Consider the following 14,584-nt stretch of genomic DNA (forward strand, 5'->3'; position numbering starts at 1 on the left):
CTTACAGCTATTGACAATGACATGTTTTCTCTCTTTCTTCATATTTTACATGACTAACACATAAATGGCAAGACTATGGGGACCAGTAGGCCCTCCTCATAAATTAAAATATATATAATATTAGCTTAACTCCAGTTAACAGATAATTACCAGTACTACTGTAAATTAAATCTCAGTAAATATTAAAGATGATCATACGGTCAACTTCTTAAAGTGTTTCCAATGCAAAGTCAACTGAAAATATAAATATATATAATTATAACACGATAATATATTAATATATGTTAGGTAACTTTGCTGACTTATACTCTCTAAATTATCATGGAAATTGATCACAATTACTTTTGAAAAAGTTTATTTCATACTTTGGTATGCATAACAGCTGGTAAATTACATGGAAAATTTTTCCTTCTGATAATGTGTATGCTGTCAATATTGCATGCAATAACTAGCTATTTTTTAATTTCTTGACCTGAATTAGGGTTTTGTTCTCTTGTTCATGATTTGCTTAAATGGATATAGAAATGCTAGAGGGTGGTAAATGGGGGTGTTTTTAGATGTTAAATCTGAGATTATGTTGTGCATCAAATAGAAAAAAGGAGTGGTTGGCATGTGCTTAGTGAGCTCCGTTGTCCCTACAACAAAACTAATTCAATAAATATGGTTTCATTATTTATAAGAGGAGCGTGAATGGATACCGGCCAGTTGATGGAATCAGTTGAGGCCAATCTGCATTTGTCTTTAGCTTTGGGCGGTTCTTCTGTCTTTGGTTGACAAATAGTGACATTTAGACATGTCGTAATGGAAGGGAAGGACCACAACTTTTTAATACTTTGATTACTGGACAGAATCACATGGTTTTGCTTTGTAATTTAGCTCTAAGAGTTGAATTAATCTTCATTTCATTAAGGTTGGTGTGGTGGTAGTTGAGAGTAAAGCAATCAAAGTTTTATCTTTGCAAATATTATATAGGGTTTTCTTCTTTTAATTTCCATTAATTTAGGCCCCACTTACATTTGTTTGATTGGTCACTTATGCTTCTTTATGTTTAGGGTTTTGAAAATGCCCTTCCTTGTTTGTCCCACTGTTATCATAAATTACAAATATTTCAAACTAATTTTAGAGGATTTCATCAATTATTTCTTATCCCACAGTAACTAACATGAGTAAAAATGATTTTTTCTAGTTAATTGCGTTGAAGAAGTTAATCAAGACCATGATTAATGGTGGCTTCCTGAAGCACGTAACAAAATGGTGGTTGAATCTTTACTTTGATCTAAATGCTTCACATTTTGTATATGAAGAAAATGAGAGAATTTTTTTACCAAATAACCATATATCTCCATCTGTAAATGTGATCAACGAGTATTCTTATTTCTAGTCAGTTGTTTTTAGGGTTTCTAAAGTTAATAGATGGATGGACGGCAAAGGCTGTGAAGCCAACGAAGGAATGTCACATGGGAATAAGAGGGTTTGCCTGCCAACTAGTTCAAGTGGTGGGTTTTGGCTTATCTTCCTTTGACATTTATTCATCGGGAAATGTATTTGTAGGTTGTCTTATCTGCCTCAATTGCTATGTTGTGGACATTTCATGTCTATTGTTACTTAACCTTAAATTATTATTGTGTAAAATTAATACGATCGACGTAGATCCATTGTTCATGGAATCTTTTGCTTTCTTGTATTGGAAAGTCACAGCAAACAATTAATTAATATCAGTAACCAACTGTATTACAATGACCAAAAACTTGGGAGCTCAAGATTTTAATTAATTTTCTTTAATATGAAGATTTCAATTCAAAAGGAATATTTTCATCAACCTTAAGCTTTACATTGAAATCTAAAAACCTTATCAGTTCTGAGAGATAACTTCATATATAAATTCAGAATTCCATTTTCTAGATCATTTAAGCCTTAATTTTATTGAAAAATATTTACTGTATTAATTTCATACCGAAATAACTATTCAAATAGCAAAAAACCTATATATAGTGGCTTCTGATTTCAGAGAATACAACAAATTAAACTTGGATATATAAGAGGTATATTTTCTTAAGTAAATTGCAGTGAACTTTACGGAAATTTTCATTTACCTTAAATTTTAACTTTATAGCAGGAATATTCTTTCTTTTAGGCTTTAAATATCTTCTCTTCTATTTTGTCAGATATATTCCCTCGAAAATTCTTAATTTTTATCTTAAAAAGGGTCCTTTCCTATACAAGAGACCATTACCTATTGTTCATGCATGACTAATTAGAGACAACCAATAATGTTATTATGTTTAGTCTGAAAGATATATACAGTAAATTATAAAATATTGTACAAACCTATCCACTGAAATTTGTCAAAGACTTTCGTGAAGTTTCATAACACTTTTTAGAAGGTCAATAAAATTTAATGAACTAGAACACTTAACAATTAATTGATAGGTTAAAAGCCAATTTATCTAAAGCTTGTACCCTTTTTCAAATCTCAAGTTTGAATTTTACATAATCATACCGGTAATTGCGCTAAAGTAGTCTCTTATTAAATCAACAAGAGTTTAATTTTATACGTAAGTGTTGGAATTAACATCAGAAATTAATGAGCAAGTCTCTTCTGTAAATATTAACTTGAATTATGGTCATTCGTGGAAAGTGATTTATTTATTAATTATTCAGCCTGAATGGCCTTTATAATTAAGAAATGGAATTTTGTTTAATTAAGAAACAACTTCTTGGGGTCCATGTAATGTGATTATGTTTCTATGTTTCCTATGTTGATCATGTCTTAATTAAGCTTAATATATGACCATGGCAAACATGTTAACTTCAAATCCATGTATAAGATAATGATTAAGATGCATTAACAAGAGTGATAATGATATAATAATCACTTTCCCATTTAAAAATGGTCTCCTAGCCACCATTCATCCCATTACGCGTGTCCAATCCTCTTCTAAATCTCAATCAACTTGACCCATATTACATGTTTAATATTTTCTTTTTATGATTAGTCCTTCTCGTCAATCATATTTTTTTGTTCTTGAGTAATATTTACCAATATGGAAAGTCTATTTATTTTGTAGTGTTGTACACTGCCCCATTTTCCAAGTTTTAGGTCTGAATTTGGTTTAACAAATTAAATGTTATTCCTTTCTGCTGCTTGTGTGAAATATTTGGACGAAACAAATCTACTTTTATCATATGAATACGGAAAGTCTGTTTATTTTGTAGTGTTGTACACTGCCCAATTTCCAAGTTTTAGGTCTGAATTTGGTTTAACAAATTAAATATTATTCCTTTCTGGTGCTTGTGTGAAATATCTGGACAAAACAAATCTACTTTTATCATATGTAATATCTCTCTATCTATCCATCTGTACAATATTGAAATTAGTTTTGATGCTTGTAATTATTTATTACAAAGCTGCTTATTTTGTTGAATTATTTAATTTTTTGAGGATATATCATGAGTTGACACGTAATAGAAAGTTAAGAAATTTGGTGACAAAGAAATCTTTATGTTTTCTTTCCTATTTGGGATATTGTCCCTTTTGGGGCCAAGATTGATTGAAATTGTCAAAAAATTTAGAGCATAAAGTGCGATTAGATTCCATACCCAAGAAATAGAAAGTGTCACTTTGGGAGCACAATTTCATTTCTTTATTAAAATAACCTATGGTTGACTTGATTTTTTTTTTTTTAAATTGCCAAGTAATTGAAGCATCCAACTTTTGCTCAGAAACATCCCACTTTTAAGGTTAACCAATAACATTTTGATATGAAATTATAATGAAATGCAATTTGCTTTCTAATCAATTTGGGCCACTTGTGTTGTGTATTTTCTAAAGAATAAAAGAAAATTAATTTCTGTGGCCATACCATACAAGATTATTAATTTAATTTCATGGAAAACATAATGAATTTGCCGAACTCCGAGTTGTCCCTTGTAGACATAAATCACATTTAATCATTAATAAAATATTTTAAACCAATAAAATTTGATTATTTTCTTGGATAGTTGGTGATTTAACAAGGTAATCCTCTAGGCCTTGGTGATATGTCAAATTCCATCCCTTGATTATTTGTGACTAATGATGAGCTAAACTTCCTCTTCTTTTTTTTTTTTTCCTGTGAAATTATATACAATAATTTCTCTAAATTATCATATGCATTTATTTATTTTTTAATTTATGTTTTCATTAAAAATAGCTTGTTGCGCCCCTAAACTTTTCATGGTATCACTACCATATATAACAATTGAGGCCCAAAAAAAAAGGCACAATCCATTCGTGGCTATCAGTCTCCAAATGTGAATCATACAGAAAATGATAAAATAAATACATACTTTAAGTAAATAAATATTTGGATAACAAGTAAAACCGACTTAATAGGACCCCCACCTGTAATCAATTAAATAGATTCTATCTATCCAAATCCAATTAATTGTCTCCTTTACCTCACATAGACATAGCGTTCTAATTTGGGTTAAGGTTAAGCTTATGGGTATATTTACTTTTGATTTGAATAGTCAATCCATTCAAACAAAAATCCAGGGTTAAAATCTGAATCGAATTCAAATTGAGGATGGATTTGGATTTTTGATTAATTGAATATGTATCTTTCACACATTTCAATTATATATTATGCTCAAAACAGGAGATAATAACCATTTTCAAGAGACCCAAAGAATTGCATTTGCATAAATAAAGCCTAAATATAAAGCTCATCACTCAGAAAACAAGCCATTATTCTCTCATCCCTAAAAGAAAAACCAAACATTGGAACCGTGATTTATAGTTCACAACGTCTCTTGACTACAACAAATATTGCGATTTGTTTCTTTTGCGTGATTACTGGGAACAGCTGAAAGTTACACATTAACATATGTAGGCATCAGATGATTATGAATGGTCCTCACAACATGAGACCATCAACAATAATTTCTTATTCATTACCACTAGCTTCCTCAGATGGAGCACTCCCTGCATCTGAGTAAATAGAGAGGAAAACAAATGCCAAGTTACATTTTCCCTTTTGAAAAAGAAAATATCTATATTCAACATTACATCAAACAATTCACAAGTGAAAACAAGCAAAACAAATGACCATGCATACCTTCACCATCCGATGGAGCACAAGGAGACTTTCTATATCGTGTTTGCTGTTGTGTGGGCTGAAACATAAAAAATATAAAGCTTCACAATCAATCATGTAGAAAATTAATCTGTCTCATACTTAGAAGAAAGAAAGTTTGTGACAGGTAATGAAAGAGCATAACAATTGCTCATATTAAAGTTAAATTAAATTACACGAGTCACTATTGTCTGAATTTGACAACATACTAATTATCATCTTAAGCGTTACCAACAAAAGCCTTGAATTCAAAGGAGACTGGATACATGCCAAACATGAAAATTGGAATATTTTACCAGAAGAACTTAAATTATTTGAATAATATATTTTACATTTTTACTAAAAGTGATTTTGGTTGAAATTTAAAACCTGTCTACCCATATAAACACAAACTAAACAAAACTGCCCTACTTTTTGCAAAGGTCATGACTGCTCAGATTATTGGTTTCTCAAACTGCCCGGAGCATATGCTCAATATGATTTGCACACTTTAAAAATCTCGATCCTAAAGAAACCGAGAGCTTGTCAATAATTCTCTTTTCAAAAACTGAAATAAATTCAATAGCAAGATTTCTGACTTTCCGTTTAAAGCATTCACTATAGTAGAATATAAACTTATTTTTCAGTTTCTTCATTCACATTCAAAAATATTAGAAAATACATCCATGATTTCTTGAAGGAGACAAGAATGACTAGCTCTAAACTATAATATACAGTGAGTGACCTTAACCACAATTTGAGGTCTATCATAGAGGGAAATCTAGTAGAAGTTGACTGGCATATTGATCTAAATATAGAGACATTCATATAAGACCAAACATAGCTCATGCAGTAGGAGTGGTACATCAATTTATAGTGTATACAGAATTTCTAAACCTGGGAAAGGCCATTTGTTTTCCAAGAGTGGTCATTTCCAAGTAAAATCCTATACCAAGCAAAAGTCCATGCCGATGAAGATTAGGCGGGATCAACTTGGCGCTATTGCACATATGTGTGAGGTAATCTTACTACATAGAGAAGAAACAACCTGCTGTAACAGAAGCTGAATTCTGAGCAATCGACCAAAGGATGTGTGCAGTTTTGTGGATCAAAATCCTACTAAAAGAACGACCTAGGAGTTACCTGACTAACTTTAGGGATGGTTTTATTGTATTCGGCTGATTTGGTTTTTCCCTTTCAAATTTTATAGAAAATGTATTTATATGTTTGCATTTTCCTTTGAGGAAATCAACAAAGGAGACATTATTGCTACTATCTTCTCTTCTTTAGCTATTGCAATATGCTAGTTACTTACATTTATATACTTTGAGATTGAGATTAGCAATAATCATTTTTAGCTAGATGACTGCAATCAATCAGCATTAGGCACAAAGTGGCAAAGTTAGTTCCTTATTCACATTTGATATAGCATGCCGGGACATAATAAAAAAACACAGCTCACTGCCTATTTGTAACAGTAAAATTATCAATTTTCAACATGTGTAAACCAATCAACTACTTCATTGTTCGGGATTGTCTAGAGAAGAAACTAATGTTATCAAATATTCATTCAATATGTTGTTCAAGAAGGTCATAACACATCATGTCAGTTCAAGAAAGTGTTAAACTAATACCTGCAATTTTGGCCGAAGGGCTTCAAGTGGTCCTTTTGGCTTTGAAACACCTTGCTGTTATTCAAAAGTACTGAAAATATCAGGCAACTAATTTAATGCATATTATTCAGAAAAACAAGCTAAACATGGGCAAGTGAAAAACCAACATTAAGTACCTTTCCAAGCGCCCAATCTGCCGAATCAAAATAAGCACGCTCATGGTCCTGATATCAACTTAAATTGTTAAGAACAACACAACCCAACATCATTTTGTTAAAATATAAAATAGCAAATTCTTATACAAAAACCACCTTTGAGATGAGTGGTGGTTTCTTCGGCATGATCCCTCCATACTTTTTTTTAACTGCAGCCTCCTACAAAAGCCAAAAAATAAAATGACAAAATCAGGCAACTTGTAGTACAAATACCAGCATTCACATTCAGATATTCAATTAAATCAAACATATAAAGTACAAAATTAGACAAAACCTCGTCTTCAGACGATGGCATAGACTTCTGAGACTCCTCAGGGACACTCTCATCAACCATTTCTTGATATTTTACATCTACAGTGCCTGACATGATGCTGCCCAAACAACCGGCCACTGAAATTGCACAGCATTTGCTTGTCACAACCACACAAAACACAGATATTCATCAATTATACCCTACAAACAATATGCACCACAGAATCAAATCATTTCAACACAAAAACTGAGTGGATTCTTTTCATATAATAATAGCGCATAATCTGCAAAAAACTTTGGAACATTCCATTTAATATTCAAAACGAGATTAATTTGTAATAGCTAAAAAGAGAGAAATCTAAGTGAAAATAAACAATTTAATATTATAAAAAAGAGGAGCGAATCGTAACTTACAAATCAGAGCATCAATAGAAAAACAAGATATAGCAATTAGCAGGTATTTCAACAAATCAAACAACAAAACTAAAAGAAAATGACGGTAAATTTCATAATCCTCCAATGAAATTTGACACAGTTACAGGGAGATTCCCGAAATTTGGTGGGATCTTCCTGTAACTAAACAAAACCTTGAGACGAATTGAATGGAATTTTTCCACTGGTCTCATATGAAGCACTAAAGAATTCATAATGAGCCTCAATCAAAAAGATCAATGACAATTAGTATTCCAAAGCACATCAAAATCAGCATAAAGATCGCACAATTGTATTCAAAGAAACAATTGCAAATAAATAAATTTGAAACATACCCGGTAAGGGTCAAATGATTATAAATCAACTCTCAGAAGCCAAGCTAAGCGATGAAAAGTGATTGTTTTGATTTTGGGTCGTTAAACAAGTAGGAAGCCTAAATTGGTTTTGGGTCGGGTCATGGGTTTTGCCATCTACTTGAATTGAAGGGAAGTGAAAGCATAACACAAGATGAACCCTCCTACAAAGGTTGGTAAGATTGGAGTCTAACTCAAATAATAATATATTATTATATGATAGTTAAAAGATGTATTTTCTCTTTAGATATAATAAAATCTCAAACTCATGTTTTTCATTTTTTACAAAACTTAAATACTCACTTATGAAATAATTTTTATTAAAAATCTTAGATAGAATTAATGATAAAATTATTATTTAACAAAAAAATTTAAAAAATTAAACTTTTATTACATTTTCCCCTCCTCAATTTGAAAACTCACAATTTTCTCTCAAATTTTCCTTCAAAATTTGAAAAGTAATAATTTCTCCCTAAAGTTTTTTTCTCTTTTCTTCTACGATAATCTGTTGTCTTTGACTATTGGTTGTCCTCTCTCCTGTCTTATCTCTCCCTCCTCGCCTATTCTGACCATCGATCGATGAAAATTGTCTAAAAATTTATACGAAAATCATCTGAAAATCTTTCAAATGATTTATCTGGATTTTCAGATGATTTTCTTTGATCGGTGGTCAGAGAAAGGTCGAGAGGGAGAGATAAGGCTAAAGGGAGGATGGTTGACAGTTAAAGACAACATATCCTCGCTAGAGAAAAAACAAAAAAACCTTAAAAAAAAATTGTCATTTTTCAAACTTTGAGTGGAGAGAAATTGTGAGTTTTTAAACTTGGGAGTAGAAAATGTGATAAAACTTTAATTTTTAAAATTTTTTTCATAAATGATGATTTTAATCCTAACTCTAACTGAGATTTTTAACAGAAATTAACTTATGGGTAAGTATTTATGTTTTTGAAAATTGAAGGGTATGAGTTTGAAATTTTACTATATCTGGGTTGGGATTAAATGTTTTGGCTTTATATAATTGAGTATTATTTTAATTTTAATTTAAAACCATCTAATAATATAATGACATATAATTGTTTATGCACAAAAATTTATTGAGATCGAAGTGTATATTACCAGAGATTTTGTGTATAAAAATAGCATTTTAAAGTTACATTTTTTCATTTTATGCTTCATTAAAAAGATAATATTGTTATATGAAGGTCAAAAGATTATTTTCACCCAAGGTTACATCATTGTAAAAATGACTTATGCTAATTTTTGGAAATTTAGATATTCACTTATCATCCAACTTCAATTAGAATTTTTAGTTAGTTATAAAAGTAAAAACATCATTTATCCATTAATATAGAAATAAAATTTTGTTTCATTACCCTACTTTAGTTTTAAAAACTATTAATTCCCCCCATAAGTTTTGAAAACTTATATTCCCTAGGGTTTCATTCTTTTCCTTTCTTCTCTGACGATCGTTCTTCGATTGACCTCTCATACCTTATTCTCTACTAGTATTTCTTCCCACCTCCTAGACAAAGATGAATTGAACATGGTAACGCATGACAAACATGACGCTTTGCCTTCAACCTTCACAAATTGACGAATGAATGCGACACTCTACCTTTTGCAATTAAGATCAGTCGAGATCCGTCAGATAGATTTGTGTGTCAATGATCTGTTTGTAGCACAAATCAACATCAACAACTTCAGTCGTGTGTCACCATCTTTGATTCATCTTCGTCTGGGAGGTGGGAAGAAAGATTGATAGAGGAGAAGGTATGAGAGGTTGGCAGAGAATGGTCGCCAAAGAAGGAAGGGAAAATAATAAAACCCTAGGGGGGGAAATGTAAGTTTTCAAAGTTTAGATTGGGGCTAAATTGTTAATTTTTAAAACTAAGGTAAAGAATTCTTTGATATTACTAGTTAAATGACATTTTTATCCTTATAAATAACTGAAAATTTTAACAAAAATTCGATGATAGGTAGGTGTTAGAATTTTTGAAAGTTAATGCAATCACTTTGAAAATGGGCTAAACCTTGAGTAGGAATTAGTCTTTTGGCCTTAATACGAATAAGAGTAAGACCAACATAAAAATGGCCAAAAGACTTATACCCACCCAAGTTTTGTTAAATCCCTAAACTAGTACTTGTTAAATATTGAAAATCTAAATACTAACCTATTATTCAAATATGTTAATTTAATTAGAAATTACTATTTTACCCTTATTATAGGGTTTTATATTATTCAAAATTTTATCTTACCGCCCCTTAAAGTTTAGAAACATTACACTTGCACCTCTGTCTTCCACCATTTTCACAAACAACGCCGGTGACTTCTCCCTTTGTCTTTAACCGATGAAGAAATCCAAGGAACTCAGGTGACTACTCCCTTCATCCATAGCCGATGAAGAAACTTTAAACGATAGGAAAATTGACGGTGCTATAAGCAAATTAGAATCAACAAAGAAAACCTAGGAACCATAATGTTCCTTTGTGTGAAAACGAGTGCCAAGGAAGGGATGAGTGAGTATTAGAAAGGGGAGAAGAAGGGACAACCATTTTGGAAGATGCATTGATTCGTCTTTTTGTTGATTTTAGACAAGATCGACAAAGACAAAATTGTCTTCATTAATTTTGCCTAGATGAATCGACATTGGAGATGGGCATCGGATGTAGTGCTAAAGAGGGAGAGATTGAAGGGAGGAAGAGAGAGTGTCAGTGGAGCCGACGTTCAATGAAAAATTGACCATAAAAAATTAAAACTTTAAGGGGAAAATATAACTCTTTAAAATTTAATCATAGAGAAACTTATTAATTTTCAAAACCAAAGGGAAAAATGATATATTTTCTGCATTTTTTATATTGTTAGTTAAATAATGATTTTATCTCTGTATTTAATTGATTTCGTTAACTTTAACAATTGAAATTTAATAGATGGGTGTTTGGGGATGTACCAAACCTTTGGTGGGAATAAGTCTTTTGGCCAATAAAAATAATGGAAAATGCTTTCCTGTGCATTTTGTAATTGCGTATGGTTGAGAGACATATAACGAGTTGTTCCAATTTTTGTTATTTAAAGCTGATTTTTCTGAGGAAACTTTGAGCACTATAAAACTCTACTTGCATAAGTATCAACGCTGAGTTGATGCACAAACCAATGTAATAGAAATTTAAAAATAAAAAAAATCACGAACTAGTAACTCCCAGGTATCATTTCAACTAACAAAGCTCCTCACGTTGAAGATTTGAATTAACATTCACAAAATTTGGATGAAAAAATCATTCTCCCATACTTTCTATTTTTGGCCACCCTTGATCAGCCTGTGACTTCACAAACTCAGCCAAAAGCTTGATCTCTTCAGTCTGCAAACGCGCTCCAAATGTACATTGCCCCCTTGGTGTGCAATTCTCCCCAAAACCCTGCAAAAAATCATATGGTAACTCTCTCACATTAATAACCAAGTAAACCACTTGCAAGAAGAATGTAAAGTTTAGAAGGAAACTTACCGGCATTCTTCCTTTGCCGAAGTATGTCACACGGTATATCTCCTCTTCCGTGTCAACTCCATTTCTGCACAGGCAGACATTTTGATTACTCGTAGCAGATCATTAGAGACTCTGGTTTAGAGAACGCATAGTCACTCATGACTCAACTAAGTTCTTTTAGACAAAAAGCCCAACTGACAAGTTGCTTAGTTTTGAGACTTTATTGGTTTATATTGTGAGTGTTTTGGAAAAATAAGAATGTTCTATCACTTGCTGCACCTTGTGCTTATATATTTCTCAAAGTTTCTTGATATGCTTTTATAGTAGGCAAGTCTATAGCTTTACTTCTATTTTTCCTTTTTGATTGAGCTGTATCACAGAACATATTAATGCCACAAAAATATCAAGTGAAATTGTGGCTTGTCACCTTTGTAGATCTTTCAGAAAGAGGGTTGCACCCTGATAAGAAAAAAGTTACAGATTAGAGAAGCTAAGATGAAGATAATGATTATGAGGAATGCAGGGGTAAAGAATTACTCACTGGCTGAATTACATTTCCACCTGCATCATGGCATCCAATGCATGCTTGACCGAACAATCTGGCCCCTTGCTGTATATCAATGGTTTGCCCGAGTGATACTGCAGCATGTGAGAAGAGAATGATACAAGGTAAACACAAATTCTAAATATGAAGTCATACTTCTGGATATTTGATTACACAAAATTGTTTTTCCCTATGAAACATATTTTGGCGAAGAAAAGGGACACAATCATATAGAAGTGCTAATTACAAAAAAAAATTAATGACAATTTTCTCCCCTTACTAGTGCACCAACGAATTCTATAAAAATCCCAGAACTTCACAGATTGATATTCCAGAAAAATCTAAATCATGATGGAAGGCATCATATAGATCATAAAAGTTTTTCTTTCAATGGAAAAATGTTTCAGATACCATTTTTTCTTTATTAATAGAGGCATCAGCAAATCAGATAAATCAAGTAGAATAGAAATTTCCAGGATAGCAGCAGGTACAGCTGCTTTTGCTTCATAACATGGTATATGATTAACATAAACTTTCTTTTACAACAGGAAATAGAATGTAAACAAAATGATGACAACAGTTTCATAAAATGTATTATTACCAATGACAGAAACCTTGTAGAGGAGAAAGAAAAAGTTATAACATCAACACACTAACTCTTCATTGAGACTAATGTTACTATCATATGACAAGCAGCAACAACATTATTCTCATATCCTGTGGTTTCGAATATTCACTTCTTTTTTCTTCGACTAAATTTGATATCATTAATGCATTTTTCCTTTTATATATAAAGAAAATAACTTCACAAGTCCCAGATGTATTAAGAAATCAAAGATGCCATTATTACCTTTCCAAAGTATTTGAGACATGTAACAAAGCAGAGGCCTATTATTTCTCACTGAATGTAAACAAAATGATTACAACAGTTTCATAAAATGTATTATTACCAATGACAAAAACCTTGTAGAGGAGAAAGAAAAAGTTATACCATCAACACACTAACTCTTCATTGAGACTAATGTTACTATCATATGACAAGCAGCGACAACATTATTCTCATATCCTGTGGTTTCGAATATTCACTTCTTTTTTCTTCGACTAAATTTGATATCATTAATGCACTTTTCCTTTTATATATAAAGAAAATAACTTCACAAGTCCCAGATGTATTAAGAAATCAAAGATGCCATTATTACCTTTCCAAAGTATTCGAGACATGTAACAAAGCAGAGGCCTATTATTTCTCACTGCAACATATAAGACTAATTGCACAAAAATGTGTTTTTCTATCTGTAGCATTTCTAGAAATCTCATACTATTATTCAAAGTGAGCAAGGGGTAGTCATTGATCCAATCAGTTCCCATAACAGTTCAAATAGATAACTCAAACCCATTGAGTAAGAACACTAACGCTTTTGACTGAGTCAAGGACAAATTTTCATTAGTTTTTTATAGTTTTTCAAACACAGTATTTCAGCAACAATACTGAATCAGAACATAACACTACAAGCTTAGTCATTGATGTTTTATATATATATATATATATATATCTCATTTGCCAACCAAAAAAAAAAAAAACCCAAACATAAAAAATGATATTGCAATATTCAGAATTGATTAATCTTGTGATTCATTGTCTTAATAGCTTAAGATGAAGACTAGAAACATTGCAAGTGATTAAAACAATATATATTTAACATGTTATTACACAGAATGCTAGAGTAAACTAAACGGAAACATGTTATTCTGGGTTTTCACTATAAAAAGAAATGATAATAACATCCTAATAAATTGAATTAGAGAATGAAGACCATGATAACACAATATCATTGCATTTTTCTTCATTAGAATTTCTCATCGAATTTTGATGTTTATTTGGACATAGATTAAAAAAATTGATAGCAAGATTTAAGCATTTGAAACAAAATTATTATTGAACCCGTGAAAAGTGTTGTTTTTGTTTTACCTGGATCGTTGGAGAGAGGAGATAAGACTACAAGTGCAGCCATTAAAGGTGGAGCCAAGCTCTTCAAAAACTTAACATTTTGATTCAGCAAATAAGCTGGCTGGCTCTCTATTTCTCCTCGTTTGTAAGTTCCCTTTGTTTAAAACCTTTTTCAGTTTGAGATAATTTTCCACAAATACATAGATATATATATATATATATATATATATAGAGAGAGAGAGAGAGAGAGAGAGAGAGAGAGAGGAGAGAGAGAGAGAGAGAGATAGAGTTAGAGAAGACCTTGGTTGCCGGACAAAACTTTTTGTTTATACAAGAAGATACCGTGGAAAGAAGCGGCATTTTTTTTCGTCTGCGAGTTGAGAGTCGCACAACATAATTTGGCAAGATAAGCGTTTAATGGAAAATAGCCTGAATGGTTTTTTTGTAACGTGTCACCGTTTTTATTGATGGTGATTATATAATTTAACAATAAAATTACGTGTATTTATTTTTGGTACATAATTTATATACACAGATGAGATGTTATCATCTGATTAGATATTTTTTTATTATATGGTGACATATATTTTAAAATCATCTAATTATATGATAATATATTACTGTATACATAAATTATATACCAAAATTAGA

At 31.4% G+C, this 14,584-nt stretch overlaps 2 protein-coding genes across 2 annotated transcripts; both read right to left on the reverse strand.

Annotated features, from left to right (window-relative positions):
• Positions 1-4,662: 4,662 nt before the first annotated feature.
• LOC123198608 lies at positions 4,663-8,109 on the reverse strand. The gene is made up of 7 exons (XM_044613323.1): positions 7,944-8,109; positions 7,199-7,314; positions 7,021-7,083; positions 6,886-6,933; positions 6,731-6,784; positions 5,100-5,157; positions 4,663-4,972 (listed from the first exon to the last, which is right to left on the reverse strand). Exons 2-7 carry the CDS (start codon positions 7,289-7,291, stop codon positions 4,929-4,931), a joined length of 360 nt encoding a protein of 119 aa, XP_044469258.1. The 5' UTR covers positions 7,292-7,314; positions 7,944-8,109; the 3' UTR covers positions 4,663-4,928.
• A 2,944-nt stretch (positions 8,110-11,053) lies between these two features.
• LOC123198649 (cytochrome c6, chloroplastic) lies at positions 11,054-14,394 on the reverse strand. Its single transcript, XM_044613385.1, has 6 exons — positions 14,234-14,394; positions 13,955-14,087; positions 11,983-12,080; positions 11,869-11,900; positions 11,463-11,526; positions 11,054-11,375 (listed from the first exon to the last, which is right to left on the reverse strand). Exons 1-6 carry the CDS (start codon positions 14,291-14,293, stop codon positions 11,235-11,237), a joined length of 528 nt encoding a protein of 175 aa, XP_044469320.1. The 5' UTR covers positions 14,294-14,394; the 3' UTR covers positions 11,054-11,234.
• Between the last annotated feature and the right edge of the window lie 190 nt (positions 14,395-14,584).

This window comes from Mangifera indica, chromosome 16 (genome assembly GCF_011075055.1).
Source record: "Mangifera indica cultivar Alphonso chromosome 16, CATAS_Mindica_2.1, whole genome shotgun sequence".
NCBI lineage: Eukaryota > Viridiplantae > Streptophyta > Magnoliopsida > Sapindales > Anacardiaceae > Mangifera > Mangifera indica.

Coding starts and splice junctions, on each gene's coding strand:
- LOC123198608 (XM_044613323.1), bottom strand. CDS start 7,291: ATGTCAGGCACTGTAGATGTAAAATATCAAGAAATGGTTGATGAGAGT. Junction 7,084..7,198: donor TGCCATCGTCTGAAGACGAG/GTTTTGTCTAAT, acceptor TGGCTTTTGTAG/GAGGCTGCAGTTAAAAAAAA. Junction 6,934..7,020: donor AACCACCACTCATCTCAAAG/GTGGTTTTTGTA, acceptor AGTTGATATCAG/GACCATGAGCGTGCTTATTT.
- LOC123198649 (XM_044613385.1), bottom strand. CDS start 14,293: ATGCCGCTTCTTTCCACGGTATCTTCTTGTATAAACAAAAAGTTTTGT. Junction 12,081..13,954: donor TCCTCTCTCCAACGATCCAG/GTAAAACAAAAA, acceptor CACATGCTGCAG/TATCACTCGGGCAAACCATT. Junction 11,901..11,982: donor GTGGAAATGTAATTCAGCCA/GTGAGTAATTCT, acceptor TTTTCTTATCAG/GGTGCAACCCTCTTTCTGAA.